The sequence below is a fragment of the Somniosus microcephalus genome, chromosome 12 (assembly GCF_052327205.1).
Source record: "Somniosus microcephalus isolate GS21.2 chromosome 12, FLI_Smic_1.0, whole genome shotgun sequence".
In the NCBI taxonomy this organism is placed as follows: domain Eukaryota; kingdom Metazoa; phylum Chordata; class Chondrichthyes; order Squaliformes; family Somniosidae; genus Somniosus; species Somniosus microcephalus.
In genome coordinates, this window is record NC_140998.1 from 25,233,886 (window position 1) to 25,252,841 (window position 18,956).

The window sequence follows — 18,956 nt, forward strand, 5'->3', positions numbered from 1 at the left end:
ATTCGTATTAAAAGCACAAAGGGGGACGTTGGAAGAAATGCTTTCACACACACTTACTAGAATATGGAATACATTACCACTATTGGCTACGGAAGCTGAGTTAATCACATTTCAGCAGGATTTTAATTAACCCGTGAAAATTTGATTCTGTAATGAGTTCATTCTATCAGCGTGCCATCCTGAATCGTCATTTTAAATCAACAGGGATAGATTGGAAGAATCCACCCCACTTCTAGTAGCACAGGTGAATGCAGCACATGGTATGACACTACCATATAGCCCACAAGGTCCCTAGTCTGAGGCACTCTCAGTTGGTGTGATGGGTCAATTTGGGTTCAGTGTCACTAGATATGTGGGGGTGGGGGGGGGGGGAGAGAATCGGCCAGGATTCTGAGCCTTAATTATTTAACAGCCTCCTCCTGGAAGTTAGCACATATAAACATGGGTCAGTCTTGACTCTAGTGACTTTCACAAGCTTAATGTGCATATTAATAGGTTATGGTGATCAGATTTAGAATGGGAAACGTTCGGTGAATGCCGCTAGCATTGGATTGCCACCACAGAATGCTAACTGGCTATGATAACCAAGTTTGGGCTATCCTGTTGAAAGTTTGTCTTTATAAAATAAACACCTATAATATTCAGTGGGGGGGGGGGTGGGGGTGTGTATTACAGTGGTGTCTGTTACAAGGTTAGCCTGTTTGTAGTCCAGAGGCAAGGTTGTCCCATCCTCTGTCGTCGAATTACAGTATGCAGACGACACTTGCGTCTGCGCTCACTCGGAGATCGAACTCCAAATCATCGTCAACACCTTCACTGAAGTGTATGAGAGCATGGGCCTTACACTAAACATCCATAAGATAAAGGTCCTCTACCAACCTGCCCCCGCCAAACAGTACTGCCCTTGGACAACGTGGACCACTTTCCATACCTCAGGAGCCTACTGTCAACAAGGGCAGACGTCGATGACTAAGTCCAACACTGCCTTCAGTGTGCCAGTGCAGCCTTCGGTTTCCTGAGGAACAGTGTGTTTGAAGACCAGGACCTCAAACCTGGCACTAAGCTCATAGTCTACAGAGCAGCAGTGATACCCACCCTGCTGTATGCCTCCGAGACATGGACCATGTACAGCAGGCACCTCAAAGCACTGGAGAGGTACCACCAACACTGCCTCCGCAAGATCCTGCCAATCCATTGGCAGGATAGGCGCACCAACATCAGTGTTCTCGCTCAGGCCAATATCCCCAGCATCGAAGCTTTGACCACGCTCGATCAGCTCCGATGGATGGGTCACATCGTCCGCATGCCCGATACGAGACTCCCAAAACAAGCGCTCTACTCGGAGCTCCGACACGGCAACAGAGCCCCAGGTGGGCAGAGGAAACGCTTCAAGGACACCCTTAAAGCCTCCTTGGAAAAAGTGCAACATCCCCACCGACACCTGGGAATCCCTGGCCCAAGACCGCACAAAGTGGAGGAGGAGCATCCGGGAAGGCGCCGAACACCTAGAGTCTCTTCGCCAGGAGCAAGCGGAAGTGGAGCGCACGTCAACCCAAGCACCCCACCCACCCCTTCATCCACCGTCTGCCCCACCTGTGACAGAGACTGTAGCTCCTGCATTGGACTCATCAGTCACCTGAGAACTCATTTTAATGTTCGATTTCATAGTTCGATTTAAGATGGCGACCGAGGCGGTCCGGAGCTAAGCGCTCTCCTGCTTCAGACGGCCCCCGCCACCCGATGCCGGAGCGATGTGTTCGGCGAGTCGGGCGGAGGCAGCGCAGCAGCGGGAAGCGGCGGCAGCAGCCACGAAGACCCGCTTCGGCACGTTGCCCGGCAGCTCCTCGTCGTGAATTTCTGTTTCGGACTAGGAGGGGGGGAGCCGGGCATGGTGGTTGGAGGCCGGGCGTGAGAGGCAGGCTCCGGGCCATTGCAAATTTGAACCGGCGACAGTGCGGGAAGCTCGCAGTTCGAGGGGAAGGAGGGAGAGCCGGGCATGGAGACCTGAGGCCAGACGGCGAGCGTGAGAAGAAGGACACCATATTGTGGAGCCGGCAACAGGGAGGAGGAGTCCGCGGAGACGGAGCGGCTGATGAACATTGCATTCCCACTGCCATTGGACGCAATTGAATTGACTTTTAGTGAACATGGCGCTGTAGAATAGCGACGTGTCTCTGAACTCCCACAGCCTATTGTGGAAGTGATCGGGGAGTAAAAACATTCCATTGTAGTAATACATATGGCAAATAAAAATTTGATTTGATTTTTTTAATGTGGAAGCAAGTCATCCTCTGTTCCGAGGGACTGCCCTAAGAAGAAGAGAATCACAAGGGCTACGTTGCATTCTTTAAGTATGCTGGAACTGCTGTCTCATCAGTGGGCCTCTCATGGTATCAGCACTTTGGTTTTTATGCAATATAAAAAAGGCTGCTGTGAGGCACAGATAATTATAATGTTTACATCGTAGCTTCAGATAAAGAAAACAAGCCACTGGAGTTTCACTTTTAACTAGTGCTCCTTCTTTACCACCTTACCTTCCTCTGCACTTTGCTACAACCTTGCTGCTCCCTCTTAGCTATCTGTTTTACATCTTTTATTTTTTTTCCAAAAGCTTTAAACCTGAAGTGTGCATTTTTATTTCCTCAGTGCTTTTGGGCGAGAAATGTTGAAAAGAAATATTGGCGTTGTGGTGGTTGGATTTCCTGCTACCCCCATCATTGAATCCCGAGCCAGGTTTTGTGTATCTGCTGCTCACACCATAGAGATGCTGGATACAGTAAGTTTCTTCATTTAGTAGATATTCTTTTTTCCCTGCAGGAATAGTTGACACTAAATTTTGTATGTTTTACCTGTTCTGGGCAAAGAAATTTCGTCACTGAAATGGCCACCTCATTGCAAATTTTCATTTAATGCCAATTCATTGACGTTTTAAACAATGCACCAGAGTCTTTCTGGACAGCCAGCCCCTTAAATGCGGTTGTATTAGAAGTTACATCATATATCGGTGCATTAAAGTTAGTTTGATTTTCACCTTTTAGCATTAAAATAGCAGAACACTGCCACAAACTATTTTACTGCTACCCATTTTTGAGATGATCTTGTATATTAATGAATAAAGGCAGCCTTTATCATTTTTGTTAATATAGAAACATAGAAGATAGGAGCAGGAGTAGGCCCTTCAAGCCTGCTCTGCCATTTAATGAGATCATGGCTGATCATCCAAATTCAGTACCCTGTCCCTGTCTTCTCCCCATATCCCTTGATCCCTTTAGCCTTAAGAAATATATCTAACTCCTTCTTGAATATATTTAATGAATTGGCCTCAACTGCCTTGTGTGGTAGAGAATTCCACAGGTTCACCACTCTCTGGGTGAAGAAATTCCTCCTCATCTCTGTCCTAAATGGCTTAACCCTTATCTTTAGACTGTGACCCCTGGTTCTGGACTCCCCGGCCATTGGCAACATCCTTCCTGCATCTAGTCTGTCTAGTCCTGTTAGAATTTTATAAGTTTCAATGAGATCCCCTCTCATTCTTCTAAACTCTGGCGAATATAAGCCTAATCGACCCAATCTCTCCTCCTACGTCATTCCTGCCATCCCAGGTATCAGTCTGGTGAATCTTTGCTGCACTCCCTCCATGGCAAGAACATCCTTCCTCAGATAAGGCGACCAAAACTGCACACAGTTAAATGTCCTCAAAGCACACCATTGGAAATGGAGAACATTCTATTGCAAGTTAAGGTAGCCACGTGGGCAGTAAAAAGGTTTATTTTGATACTATAAGTGGATGTTAAGAATACGTTTCACAAGTTTCATCTTACAGCTAAATAAGTATGATTAATTCTTTTTATTTTGAAGGCAAGAGCTGTGAGAAGGTTAAAAACCGTAATTTGTTACCTTTTAGTTTTTCCCCTGCTGCCTCCTAAAAGTGGCTCAATCAAAGCCATCCTTCAAATTTAGGTCATAAAATCATAATGTTAAGCTCCACTGCGGATATCTCTGATATTTTTGCTAAAAGAAAGATATAGCGCTTTTCACAATCTCAGGATGTCCCAAAGCACTTTACAGCCAATGAAGTACTTTTGAAGTGTAGTCACTGTTGTAACGTAGGAAACGTGGTATCCAGTTGGCGCACAGCAAGATCCCACAAAGAGCAATGTGATAATGACCAGATAATCTGTGTTCTGTTTAAACCGATATTAGTTGAGGGATAAATGTTGGCCAGGACACCAGGGAGAGCTCCCCTGCTGCTCTTCGAAATAGTGCCTGGGGATCTTTTACGTCCACCTGAGAGATCAGATGGGGCCTTGGTTTAACGTCTCATCCAGCAGATGGTCTCTCCAGTGCAGTACTGAGGGAATGCTGCACTGCCGAAGTGCCAGCGTAGATTTTGTGCTCAAGTCTCTGGAGTGAGACTTGAACCCATAACCTCTGACTCGAGAGGTGAGCGTGCTACCCACTGAGCCACGGCTGACATTAAACATATATTGCCATTATTGTCTTCCTTTTTCACTTGAGTAGGATATCCGCTCATATACATTCCCTAATTATACATTTTCCTGTACACAGTGAGTTAGAACTTTACAGAATTATTTTGGCAGCAGTATCAAACTGCAAAGAACATTGTGTTACAGGGATTGCACAGTCATGGCCGGAGTGGGATCCAAGTTGCAAGGGAGTTGTTGGGGGCCCAGGCCCAAAACTGGAATAGTAGGGATTTCATCAGAGCCCAAAGCTGGTGCTTATAGGGAGCACAGCAGGGTCTGAAGTTGGAGTAAAAAGAGAGCGATTGCATGCGTCCCGAGGGCGTTTACTGACCTGGAGTGGAAGTGCCTGCAGAGTGACGTGATGGCCTAAGGTGGAAGGCAGGCTGGGAGAAGCCTCTCTGATGCTGGGCTCTTAGTTTGGGGGCGGGGAACATTTGAGCAGAGGGGGGTGGGCACAGTGAAGTGCTGCTGCATACCAGCAGCAGAACTTTTAAGAGGGCACACTGTCCCAGTCAACATTGGGACCTGCGGATCAGCTTATTACCCAACCATTGACCTTGCTACTCTTCCACTCATTTTTTTTTTAGAAGCTGCAGACTCAGTAAATGAGTCCCAGAATTGTGAAAGGCTGTTCACCCATTTAAGAGAGAACTTGCGTATATACAGCGCCCTTCACAGTGTCAGAATGCCCCAAAGCGCTTCACAGGCAATTAAGTACTTTTATAACATAGTCGCTGTTGTAATGCGGGAAACATGGCAGTTAATTTGCGCACAGCAAGGTCCCGCAACAGCAATGAGATCATCTGTTTTTGGTGGTGTTTGAGAGATCAATGATGAGCTTCTAGTCTGCAGCAGCTGTGCCTCCAGCTTGAAGCTGGAGTGTGTGGCAGGCCATGGTAGGAGGGAGGGAGGTGGAGCTTTTGGTGGGCCTGGGAAGGGGCAGAGTAGAGAAGAACGGAATCACTCGGTGAGCCTAATTAGGAGGGAGAGAATCGCGAGAAGATGGAGAACTCCGGGTGAACCATGGAGAGAGCTGATCAATAGCTGGATCACTCAAGTGGGCTTGGGAGTTCAAAAACTGAGGAGAGGTCAGCTAATTTGAGTAAAATGCCCAGAGTGGAGGGAGTGAGTTCTCGGAGGGTTATAGGACTGGAGTAGGTTAGAGATTGGAAGGAGTGTGAGGCCTTGAAATGATTTGAACACTAGGATGAGAATTTTAAATTTGAGACACTTGGGGCCGAGAGCCAGTGCAGGTCAGCCAGCACATGGGTGATGAATGAGCAGGACTCCGTTGTGTCCCAGTATTGTACAAAAGCCCTTGGTATCGCATTGTGTTCTGATGCTTGTAATGTGGTCCTTGTTCCCTTTTATTGTTCATGGACTTTTGTTAAAATTCCCGGTTAATGGCAATTCCTTTCTGGGCTTTTTCTTATTGCTGTGCTGATGTGGAATGACATTTACAGAACCAAAACGCTGAGATATATGAACTGCAAGTTTGTACGTGCTGATGAAGGGGTTAAAATGTGGGCATGCTTTTCAGCTGTGACTTTGAAATACTTATCTAATGAAATACTTATCCAAATCAACCTTCTAATTCTGAGATTTTTGGCCAAAGATGAAAGTTAAGTATCAAGCAATCTAACTCCCTGAGGACCAAGTACCTTAACAGCATTGAAAATATATTACCACTGCAACTGTGCGCTCCTGAATAATATCCCCTTTGTAGTTTCTGCAATCATATGGTGCTTTATTTTAAATTAGAAAGTATTATATCCTGAAGTTCATTTAAAAAAAAAAAAAAAACTCATTTTATTTAAACAAAATAACAAAATCAGTACCACATGGCCATGGCAACTTAATCCAAAAAGGAGTCTCCTGTTACACTGTTTGAATTTTGGATTTTAAGCATTAGCGGTAGGGTTTCAAGAGTCATCTAATGAACTCTATATAATTGTCAAAAGATGTCACGATGCGTCGTTCAGTTGGCATGCACGTACGAAGAGCTGTTCACTCGATCATTTTTGCACTGGTTTTATTCAGGAACGTGCTGGATATACTGTGATTATTTTTCTCTCTTGGTTATGCTCCACAATTCCACTAAGGTCGTTATCCAGTTGTGAGTACGGGGGCCCCTCTGACTTCAATTTCTCTCGAGTAGGCTTAACAAATAAAATCAACTTACTGGCATTGCCTTGTGTTGCTACTAAAATCCTCTTTTCAGATGGCAGGAGAGGAACTATTCTGTACGTTTTATATTGTATTTGTTCTCATTTTATTTTTATCAATTATGAAATAATCGTGGTCACTGAGACTGAATCAGGCCAAGGCGTGTATAGCAAATTGCAAGCATTTAGTCAGTGTCCCTCACACTCACACCCACACACACACTCTTTCCTCAGAATGAAAATCCAAGCCTGGCTTGCTCCTTGTAATACATGAGCCTACACCAATATGTTCTGCATTGTCTTTTTTTGGGTTACCTTTCACTTTAACTGTGTGGAGTAACGCCTTGTACAACAGCATTGACCGTATTTTCAAAGATAGTGACTTTGATGTAATTCAGATATTTTGGAATTCCTGCAAGAAGCCTATAAAAGGGTCAACTTGATAAACCCTGTGTCAGCAGGGAAGCACAAAAAATCAATTCAGATGTGAATGATTCTATGCCAAGTTCACGATATTCTGTGTGCAATGACCTATAGACTTGAGGTGGAAAAAATTGCAATTCAATCCTGGTGCCACGGATCTGTGTTCGTGATCCAAGGGAGGCTCCTGCTGTATGACCGCTGAGTGAATAATCCAACATGTGGTCAAGAGCAATGGCAGTCTATAGCCAACAAGAGCCATAAATGAAATGAGTACGTAGATGCCTTTGGCCTGGTGACTTGTGAGAAGCTGCATGTCAAAACCCTCATGGGTTGTGTACTGAGCTTTTGAAAAAGCCCAACAAGTTCAGCCAAAGTATTCAGTGTTGGACCAATCCAAAAAGAACCCAATTTTTTTTTTTCTGGATTGTGAAGTGTTCTTGCCACCTAAGCTCTTGAGAAGCAGGACACTGTTCCAAAACTCTGTATGATGACATTTGGAAACGGGCTGTTGGAGCTTGCTGCTAGACATTGCTGCATTGTGAAGAAAGTCTTCAAGGAACAGGGCCGAGTTTCCTGGACTGGGGCTGGCCAGTCTCTGGTTTGGAGTAGCTGTGGTGACAACTGATAGCCTGGGCCCACTATTTCTCCAGCAAGTGAATGGTTATTGAATCCCACAGCAGCTCTGGCAGATCCTTGCCCAGCCAATTGCAGGGTATGATGGGGCGGTTGGTAGCTATACAAAATACAGGCTTTCCAAATACATTAGGAACTGATTAACCTTCTGCTTTGGACTTCCTAGTTATAAAATGTTAAGCATTTACATAAACATGGAGGATACTGTGCTGCCATCACTAATATTCGTTTGAGATTACTGTCAAAATACTGAAGGCCATGGGAGACTTTTATAATGAGTGCATAGCTCATACCTGGCCAGAGTCCCTATTTTTTAAATTTCTCTAGTTTATGTGCAAGTGAAGGTTTCGCACTGCTTAAATATTTGGTTGTAGATGTAACACAGGATCATCCATTTTGTTTGAATCTTTGAGCGTTTCTATACGGCTGTCTTTAATAATACTTTCTTTATGTAGACCCTTATCATGTCACACATTATTTTGAGTCCAGTGACAGTTACATGGGCAAATCTAAGGATTAGATGCACGTCCCTAAGAATTGATTTAAATTTTATTGCAAATTTGTGGTGGTTTGATCTAATGCAAGGTCAAGTCTTGGCCCAAATTCCCCTATTCCTAGATGATATGGCTTCAACAGCAACAACTTGTATTTATATAGCACCTTTAACGTAGTAAAATGTCCCAAGGCGCTTCACTGGAGCGTTATAAAACAAAATTTGACACTGAGCCACACGAGATATTAGGGCAGATGACCAAAAGCTTGGTCAGAGAAAAAGAAAGACTTGCATATATATAGCGCCTTTTACGACCACCGGACGTCCCAAAGTGCTTTACAGCCAATGAAGTACTTTTTTTAAAGTGTAGTCACTGTTGTAATGTAGGAAAAGCGGCAGCCAATTTGCACACAGCAAGCTCCCACAAACAGCAATGTGATAATGATCAGATAATCAGTTTTAGTGATGTTGATTGAGGAATAAATATTGGCCAGGACCCTTGGGATAACTCCCCTGCTCTTCTTTGAAATAGAGGTAGGTTTTAAGGAGCATCTTAAAGGAGGGTAGAGATGTTTGGGTGGGAATTCCAGAGCTGAGGGCCTTGGCAGCTGAAGGCACGGCCACCGTTAAAATCGGGGAAGCTCAAGAGGCCAGAATTGGAGGATTGTGGGGCTGGAGGAGATTAGAGATGGGGAGGGGCAAGGCCATGGAGGGATTTGAAAACACTTGTTGCAACAGTATTATCTCTACTGTTGAGTCTGTTGCACTTTAAAAGCCATGTCAATTTACTTTTAATGCACCTTTCGGTTCAACTTCACTGAATACTGTATTCACAGACAGGATGTTAATTTGTTTAAAGCTGCCCTGCCCCGTAGTGGGCATTTTCCAATAATATTCTTGTCGTGCTCACCCATTACTAATATTTATATTTTTTTAATAAAATCCATTGGAAAATGTAATGGTTTTCATATTTACTTTGGAATCTGTTTGCAGTATTGGACTGCTGCTGTGCCCACCCACTTTGCCAGTCATGGAAATACTAATTTAAAAATTATTATTCAGCTATGTGTACCAAGCACTAAAGGTTTAAATTTAGTACGGTTTAAGTCACTTGCAATATTTGATGAAGCTTTCTGCAGATGGTAAAGTATCAGGTATGTTCCAGGTTTGTATAGAGACATGTGAGCATTTTATAAACACAATCTAAACTTTCAGCAACAAAATGAATTGCGTTTAGCAGTTAAATCCCTGTTGCGCTCACCACCGTGACCCAGTTCAAAATCTGTGGAGCAACTCCCTATAACTTGGGTGCAATTTATTCAAATAGTGTTCCATCAATGCCTTTGCGTTAATGCCATTCCACTTTTGAGCACTGCTGTTTTTGAATAAGCTAGGCTTCGAAGTGTCTTGATAATTATCGCCCATCATTTTCCCTGAACCCCTCCACTGTGCCGCTATCCTCGTGACCTGCAAGCTCCCGTCGAGCATGCTGATGCTGTTGTAACGTCTCGCCACCTGCTCGCCGTTACTGCGGTGCTTTTTGACAAATGTCTAAAATAAGAGCTGGTAATATCCACCGCCACGGGAGTTTTACTTTACATTTATCTGCAGCTAAGTACGTTTGCAGTCTGTTTCTTTGCATTAATATCCAAGCAGGGGAGTTTTCCTCCGTGTCTTGGTCAATGTTTATCCCTGAACTAACTTCACTTTTTTTTTAAATGATCTGGTCATTATCCCATTGCTATTTGTGGGAGCTTGCTGTGTGCAAATTGGCGGCTGCATTGCCCTACGTTACAAGTAACTACACTTCAAAAACTGCTTCATTGGCTGTAAAGCGCCCGAGGTCAGGAAAGGGGCTGTATAATTGAAAGTCTTTGGTTTTAAAAAAAAAGTCATTTAGATGCCATGATTGAAGTAAACGAGCTGCTTAATCGAGATATGCTGAGGGTTTCTTTGGGAGGGGGGGTTGCGGTCTGATGGGAACAGTCTGGTCAGTCACCTCTTTAGTCATAGCTCCTCTTGTGCGTTTGTTGGCGTCTGATCAGGAAAAGAATGGGACGGGCACTTGATTGCACATTATAATGTTTTCTCTCCCCACTCCTCTTTAGGCTTTAACGGTAATAGGAGAAGTTGGTGACCTGCTCCAGTTGAAGTACTCGCGACACAAGTTGGAGCCTTTAATTGACCGTCCGTTTGAGGAAACCACCTATGAAGAAAATGAGGACTGAACTCTGCCCCTAGTTGGACAAACACTTGCAAGTCTTAAGTCTCTGCTTTCAGTTCGATACCACTCTGCTTCTTTGTGCTTCAAATCTTCAGACCTATTTATTTATACTTTTTTAAAAACCCAAACTGAACTTCGAGGTGTCGAGTAAGTGCTCGTTCACTAAAGCCCATTTGTGTTTCATTAACGGGAGCTGTGAGCGCAGGTTTTCAGCGTCGCTTTTATTTAGTGAGAAATCAAAACAATGTGGATCCGCAGCACTCAATCTGAGTTTCTCCCCTTAAGCCCTGCCTACTATGAGCTACAGCACAAATCGAATCGGTGCAGCGGCAAGATGGAACCTCTGCTCCCAACCGTGAAATTCCTGCTGCTGAATCCTTTTTTTTTCATGGTTTGTATAAGTTTCCACTTCCCCCCCCCCCCCCCCCCCCCCCCCAAAAAGATCCCTCATTCACCACCCCCCCACACACGAGACCAATTTTAATGGGCCTGAATGTGTTTATTTCAAGTGCACTTGTTAACTACTCTGGCCATGCTGATCTTCGAAACGTGGCCCGGTCTTTGTTGATGCAATTAAAATCTTCAAGAAGGTGGAGTTGTGTGGGGGGGAGCATTTAAACCTATTTGGAATAACCTACATCTAGTTAATTTTTTTGAAGTGTTTTTGTTAGTGTGCTATTGAAGAGACCAATCAAGAACTCCTGAGGCTAAAGCTGGTGTGGGCTGGCCTGAATTACCAATTAATTCACTGTCCCCTGTAAATAGTGCTGATTATATGTGTAACGCTATCTTGCTGTAGGTTGCGTTTGCCTAACTTAACAACCGTGCTATTTCTCCTCTGCTTCACAAAAGCCACGTTTTTAATAATGTATCCACTTTTTTTATGTAATTTATCTTTATTTTTTAAAAAAGTGAAGTCATGTAAAACGGTCAAATATGAAGGTAATACTGGAGAAACTTTTTCAAATTTTGAATGGAAATCTTGCACAAAAGTCTACTTATTTGGGGGGGGAAAAAGTCGGAGCTTTATATTTCAAGCAATGCCGATCTTTACTTTTGATATTTTTAAAATTAAGTGGGCAAAAAGGGTTTAGTCTGTATCTCTTTTTTTGTTTTAGAAAGTTTTGTTTTGGAGGCGGTGATAATTTGATTTACCTGTACACTGAAATTCTCAAGTTGCACCAATAACAGAAATCATCTGGTCACCACTATTTCCTGAACTCTGAAACCTGTGTCGCTCCAAATAATCCTTCCTTCTCTCCCCAAAAGATTAGTTCACTAGAACAAAAGTGTGTGTGTGTGTGTGTGTGATGACGTAGGTATGTGCTTGTGTTCTAACCAAATTTTCAGTTGGAGCCACAGGTTACTCTTTCTGAGGTCCTTCCTTCACAATACCATCATTAAACACGCACCACAAAGTGAGTGAATGTTCTGGGACTGTGGAGAGGACACAACTCAGGTGTGTGGACTTATTCACCACCTGTGGGGCTTGAACTGCGTGTGCAAGGGGTACGTATCCGGTTGTAGCATTTTTATGTAACGCAAACAATCATTTTTACATTTTGAAAATTAGTATTTTTGAGCAATCCCTGCAGCGAAACACCCAAATATGAAAATGAGTCAGTTGAGCTTCACTTGTTTGTTCAGTTGCCTGACTAATGGGCAGTCAGCGCGCTTGCTGTGCCGTCAGTTAACATTGATTCTGCTAGACCCTCATTGGTTTAAATATTTTTTTTTTTATCCATTCATTTTACCTTGGGGGAGGGGGAAAAGAGCTTTGTTGCAATTTCAATAATTGTTTCCTGTACAAGAAGCTGTCGAGTTAAGATGCATCTGTGCAGTGAAAGGGGGAAGCACCCCACGTTGCAGGTCTTGTGCATTTGCTGTTAAGTCATTGCCCAAGGGCTGGAAGTGAAAATTTAGACAGTATATGTCTCGACAGGTGAGGTAGTAATATTGGAAAATATTTCTTGCACTCAGAATTTAAGATGGTCATAAAGCTTCCAGATTTGGGTTGACTAGTGAGAGAGATGTATAATTTCTGCGCAAATAATGTAGCTGTTGACGCAAAATAACTGACCGGGAGAGAATGAGTATACCTCCACGATTGGGTAATTCTCCTTTCTGCTTATTTTTATGTTTTAAGTTGAGGATGATGGGCTGTACTGAAGTGTTACATTGAAGCATGTTTGAGTGTGCTGGCCACTGGTTTTGGCCTTTAAACCATATCTGAAGTGCTGGAATGCAGGGCTGAGGGATACCCTCAACATTGCATGTACTGTGAGCAGCACCTCCTCATCTGGCTGTGTGTGTTGTGTATTTTGTTCCCAGACCCCTCACTAATTGGAGTCGTCTTTGTCATTCTGTGCATTAATTTGTAAAAGGCGAGTGACTTGATAGTTAAATGTACTGTACAGTTAGTGTGGGACTGATCCAAGCCAAGCAAGCAAGTTCTCGGATCATTTTCCTGGTCTGTACTGAGCTGCTGTGCGGTCTGGATATTAGTAGCTGTGCTACAGTTGGTCCTAGCCTCCCTGGGCTTTAGATGGTGGGTGGGGGACGGGGTGAGGAGAGAATCAGTCGGGATTCGTGATACTGTATTGCTGTCCAGTGACCCCTCCTGGAACGTGTGGATTTTGGGTGAGGACAGGATCAGGATCATGCAATCTACTCACCTGACAGCACTCACTTGTGAGGCACACGCTAGAAGATTGGTGTCTTGGGTGAGGTGCCGGAGGGCAGCACTTGCCTGTGAAGCCACACCCCAACACACAAACCGTCTGTGCCTCCAGAATAGAAGGGGAGAAAGCTACAGGGGAGCAGAGAGGAGAATAAAAAATCCAAAGAATGGTCAGATAGTTGGCTGGACTGGGGGTGGCGGGGGGGGAAATAGGAATGTAATTTTGCATGCTTTTCCCCAAATGTAGAACTGAATGAACAATATTTCATTTGTCGTATGAAGAGGACAAGGTTTGTGAATCCTGACAACACCAGATCCATCGCCATCATGTTCTTTATTTTTGTTTTCGAGCATCGCTTTTAAATCATTCCACTTTCTTTCTGCTTTGTTTTGCTAATTCCAAATCAGTTTGAACACATTACAAATCTCACCTCCAAATTTAAAGGATGAGCTTCTCTGTAGAAAACACGTACTTGTAACTTTATACTAAATTGCGTAGATGAAGAATTGTGTTTTTTGTTGTGAATGGGTTTGCATTCTGTTTTAACTGAAATAAGCGGCAGATCATTGTAAGCAAATGCAGTGTTAGTTTCTCTGGGACATGTTATATTTCTAAAACTGCGTATCCTATTCTGTTGAAAGGTAGCTTGAATTCTGTTCATTTTAAGCTGCGTTAGTAGATTGCCACTGAAGCAGCTATGTTTAATATATGTTCTAAATGGTGCTGCTTTTTCTTATTTTTAAATAACTCGATCAATCTGTTTACAGTTAAATTAACTGCACAATTGTGTTCTCGTAAACTGTCATTCCAGATTAGTGTTGCATCCCCTTCCCCCTTCTTGCTAGCAGGGTGTGTAGTTGTGGTTATTGGACCTTTGTTCGGTCTTGTGTTTTTGCTCAGTCCATGACCAGACTCTTGTCTCGCGCATAGTACTATTATCCTGAGTAACTGCCCAGAGTCATTCGACAGCTGCTTTATTCTGCAAGTAGTCCTATCAAGCTCTTTTCCCCCCCCCCCCCCCCCTTCCACTAAGTCCCAACTTCTGATGCACTTTCAATTTCATCCTTGCCTGTATGTAGCCTTCTCCATTGCCTCTTTCTTGCAGACTGCCTTTTGATTGACTTCTGTAGGGTGACCCTGGTGGGCGCTAGTTTTTCTTCCCTCCTTCCACTCGGGAGGAAGCGCATCCCTTTTCATTTGAGGTGCCGAGCATAAACTTGCCATTGAGTTGAAATGTAATCTCCGGTTGACATTCAAAAAGGAGAAATCTGTTAACGATTTCTCATCTGTACTGAAGCTTTCCGCTTAGTCCTGGGTTTTCATAAGCTCCGTGTGTTGTAAATGGTTCAATTGGTGCTGATCGAACCATCTCTCTCTTAAAGATTAAACATTGTAGATATCCTTTCAGTTTAAGCACATCATATTTGAGCTCTCCTCTGAAAGTTAGCTCTCACTGTGGTGTCGTGCAGGCTTGCCTGTATGAAGTTTTTTTTAAAGGCTCAAGTAAATAGCAATGATTCATAAACAACTAGATGATGGCAGAGCATTTATTTTCCACCTTTAGTATCCCTGGTAACACCTTTATTTGTAGTTTTAAAAAAAACACTTACCTGTACTTCCACCTTTCTAGCTGTAGGAGTACACCTCCAGTATTGACGGGGCTATGGCCATGCTGCCTTGGCATGCACCTCACTAGCTTGAACTTCAAATCTGCTATCCGAGATTAAGTGGGGGGGAGAAGAGGGCATCTTTTCTAGATAGATACTCAGAATAGCCAGTTCAAGAAAATGATGCCTGGCTGGGAGTTTGAAGAATGTAATTCAACTGTTGGTATCCAGGTGCTGCCATAAACTGAGTACAACTGCAAGCAGCTGCAAGGAGTACCTCCTGCCACAGCTTATTTTACTCTTTCCTCTGTATTCAGAGAAATGGTTTTGTTGTAATGTTTGATCCTGGGTTACAGAGTCTCACTAATGTGATGGATAAACTAGTGGTGGTAGTGTTTTGGAGATTGGGTAGGGGCAGGGGGGGGGGGGAGTTGCAACATTCTCCCTGTATTGTACGTGCCCATATAATAAAAGCACGCTTTCATTTTATTATAAACCTTTAAGCCTTTTGATATATTGACATATTTGCGAATTATACTTTGCGACTTCATGAAATCACATTTGAAAGTTGAATGTGTCGGAAACTCACTTCACTATGGTGTTTTATATTTGTGCATCCAAAATTTATCAGTCATTAATGTAGCTTTGACTTTAAGACGACTAATTTTTTTTTTCCTGCACTTGTTCTACGTGAATTTTAAGCTCGCAAGTGCAGTTATTTTTAGCTGTGTGATCAGGATGCTGCCAATTCTAGACAAGTCAGTAGTTGTACTGATTCCAACTGACGGTCCAGGCAGTTATGAAAGACCATACAGAGACCCTTACACAAGCCCATGGCAGTTGAAGCTATGCAGACTTTTTTTATATATAAAATAAAACTTTTCATAATGTTGGCTAAGTTTAAAAAAAAAAAGAAAAAAGTTACTTTCCTCAGTGGGAAATGTCATTTTTTTTAAAAAAGGATTTAGATAAATCGTTGGAAGCCAATTAATGTAAATTCCAGTTGCGTGCGTGTACAGCGCCTTCGGTAGGTGCGAGGGCTTTTTTCTGCTAAAGAGCACCTTTTATTTCCTGAAGGCGGTGCGGTCGTCCTGCGCCATAGAGAGCGCGCTCCCAATCTCAGACGTGCCGTCATGAAAAGGGAGGAGAAAAATGGTACGTACTCGCCTCACGCTGGGCAGCTGGCGCTGTGGAGAGAGAGCGAGAGTGCGTCCGCTTTCTCCGCCAACGAATGGTAACGGTCTGAGGCACCCGCGGACGGGGAAGAAATAATCAGGAAATTGAAGTTTTCAAAATGTTAATATGCTGGTTTCTCGGTGTGACTGGAGTTTTGAAAGGTGAAACTTGGTAAACTTCTTGTTAATGCATTTAAACACCCGAGTCCAAGAGGTAGGCATTGGCAACAGAGGCCTGTTGTACCACCTACTGCAGGGAAATCCCCAAGAAGTCATTCAGTCATCTTTTATTTTTCAGAAGTCACTTGCATTTATAAATAACAGTTTTAAAAAAATATATATATATATAAAATATTTGTAATCTTTTCTAACTTTTCACATTGGCAGCCAAAGTAGATTCTTGTAACAAACTGCATTGTTATTTCAAGAAAGAGGATGATCATTTTGAGTAACATCTTAGCACCAGAAAGTAAGGATTTTACAGCTGGTTCCATGATCCGGTTTGCACAGGTATTGAAGAACTTCTCTTGAGACCATTTTTTTTTTTAAAAAAGGGAGGGTGCTTTTTGCAAGGAGGACCAGGACAGGTACTGCAAGGTGATGTACAGTCAAGAAGGATTGTGGAGGGGTGCTGGTTACATTGTGGAAGTCTGAAAAGTGTGAACTCAATAACTCCCTGTTGCATAGTATGTTGAGGAGCAGTTAATTTTAGTTAGCATGTGAATTGTGACATAGGAAGAGAAGAACTTGAATACAAGTTGGTTTTGTTATGCAATGTTGGCTATCAAACACTCTGCACAGACAGATAAACCCATGATGCAATTTAATGTTGGCTTTAAAAGGTTGATGCTAGCTTGTAGCATTGTGTGTTGATGTTTGGGCAGTGTTGATAGTTATGCAAAAGTAGTAGTGTTGCAGGAATATCTGGGTAACAAACCTGATGCTGTGTTGATGTGTTGCTAAAGTAAGGCAGACGAAGTATTTGTAATGGGGACCAGCTAAATACAGATGTTGACTTTGCTGCTAACAGAGCGATATTTTATCCATTGCAGGAGATTATAGGAATTGTTATAACCCACTCCGTGTGCTTTTCTGTTGAAAAACAGGATGGTGATTGCCTGTATATTGTAGAAACATTAACCTGTGTAGCATTGGGATCCTACTTTTTGTCTGACTTGGTGTCCACAATTCGCCCTCGATCCCAGACTAGCATCTGGGTTTGCGGTTCCCTTTTGGTCATGTGCTAAGGGTCATATCGAAACCCACAATCTACAGATGCAGTGCCACTTTGTTTACGCAAACTTCGAACTTTTTGTAAGAAAACGAAACATCCATTCTATAAAGCAGGTTTATTTTCTGTAAAAACATATTTTTAAATCAACAAATCAAAAGCAGAACAACCTTTATCCAAATGTGTTGATGCTATGCAATTATGCATTTAGCACCCTGAAATCTTTGTCTTCAGATTAGAAGCAGTTTTATGGTTATGGTTGTCGATCTAATAGAGTAAGGAAAGTGTTTTTTGTAACTTGTAATCAGACCACAGCATTTGAGCACTCGATCTCTGAGCACCGCCGCGGTGTGCAGACACCAAAGTACAACCATGTTCATGAAACTCGATTTAAAGATAACTGGGCTTAAATTTAAAATTGTAGTAAAGTTACTTCCAATGTCTTGAGAAATGTGTACAAAATGGTGGGATTCTCTTGTCTTGTGTCTGAATTTTCTCTCGGATTTGGTTAATGACTGCATAATGTGTTTTGTATTTGTTTGAATTTTAACCCAGAATGACCATGTTACAATGAGATTTGTAACAATAGTCTCTAAATTATGTCTAAAGAGTACAAGAAAATCCCAAGCTTTGTAGAGATCTTGGGATTTCTAGTGAGTGACTTTACCCCATGATGTCATTTTGCTGGGAGTAGGGGCAGCAGTAGGTGGAAATGAAGTTTGCTTTTGCCCTTAAAAAATACCGTCTGTCTTTGCACATTTCAGCAATCAAATGTTTCAATTTAGTTTGCTTTACTGATTCAAATGATCTTCGTCCTAATAGTGGAATACCAATTGCAGTGTATTGTAAATGCGATTAATATCACTTACTATTGCTGTTTCTGTACATATCCTGGCCTTTTGTACACAAGATGTTATAAATGTACTTTTTTGATGGGACTCCCTAAATGCAGTAACGTTTTGTATTGAAACCTTATCGGCCTTTTACCTTGAATGTGATTTCACATAACATTGGTTTATGAAAGTGTAATTTATTCATGCATTATGTTGGGAATACAATGCATGTTGAAAACACTGGAGAATCAATAACTGCTTGGAAAAATAAGCCAACTGATAAATGTATAATGTTCTAAATAAAGACTTTCAATACATTTTTGGTCAGTGCGTCATTACACGGGATAGATTCATACTCTGCCCGGGTACTTTCTCTTAACTTCCCTGGTATCTTGTAGCGCTGTCTGTTGCGCATACGCTGCTATTCCAATGCAGAAAGTCATGCTGCGTTTATGACATTCAAGTTGCATTGAAATCTAGCAGTAATGCTAAGGGCCACTGATTTGCCATGTGGTTAAAAAACTGGTTTTTTTTTTAAATAAACATCCAGCAAATTTCTACACTTTACCACAGGTAACACATTTACTGCCCTCTTAATGCAGTTGTTGCATCAGCAGTCCAGAGGCCGTGAAAATGGTTTACTTGCTGCAACAAATGAATTGACATAAGGGTGCCTTATTGGTCATAGTATGGTACCCTGCTTCGTTGTCAAATGAGAACAGGTGTCTTAATATTTAGTTCGACCAGTGGCATAGCTCATTAGCATATCAGCAAGCTGTGGGTTTCCCATGGTTTTATTCTCTCTTTGTTTCCTTCCCCCAACCCCACCACCCCCCCCCCCTGTTTTTCCTGGCTCTGTACTTGCTTATAAACTGTTAACACTAACTTTTCCAGTTATGATGGAAGGTCATCGACCTGAAATGTTAACTCTTTCTCCCTGCACAGGTGCTGTCTGACCGTTTCCAGCATTTTCTGTTTTTATTTCCCAACAAAATGATGGTGAC

At 42.7% G+C, this 18,956-nt stretch overlaps 1 protein-coding gene across 1 annotated transcript in view; it reads left to right on the top strand.

The window, feature by feature from the left end:
• Positions 1 to 18,269, top strand: part of LOC147109077 (serine palmitoyltransferase 2-like) — a 156,441-nt gene extending 138,172 nt beyond the window's left edge. Inside the window, exons 11-12 of the mRNA XM_086002663.1 lie at positions 2,647 to 2,776; positions 10,310 to 18,269. Coding sequence (XP_085858789.1) covers positions 2,647 to 2,776; positions 10,310 to 10,429 — 250 coding nt within the window. The 3' untranslated portion in view covers positions 10,430 to 18,269. The remainder of the gene's footprint in view (positions 1 to 2,646; positions 2,777 to 10,309) is intronic.
• Positions 18,270 to 18,956: the final 687 nt, after the last annotated feature.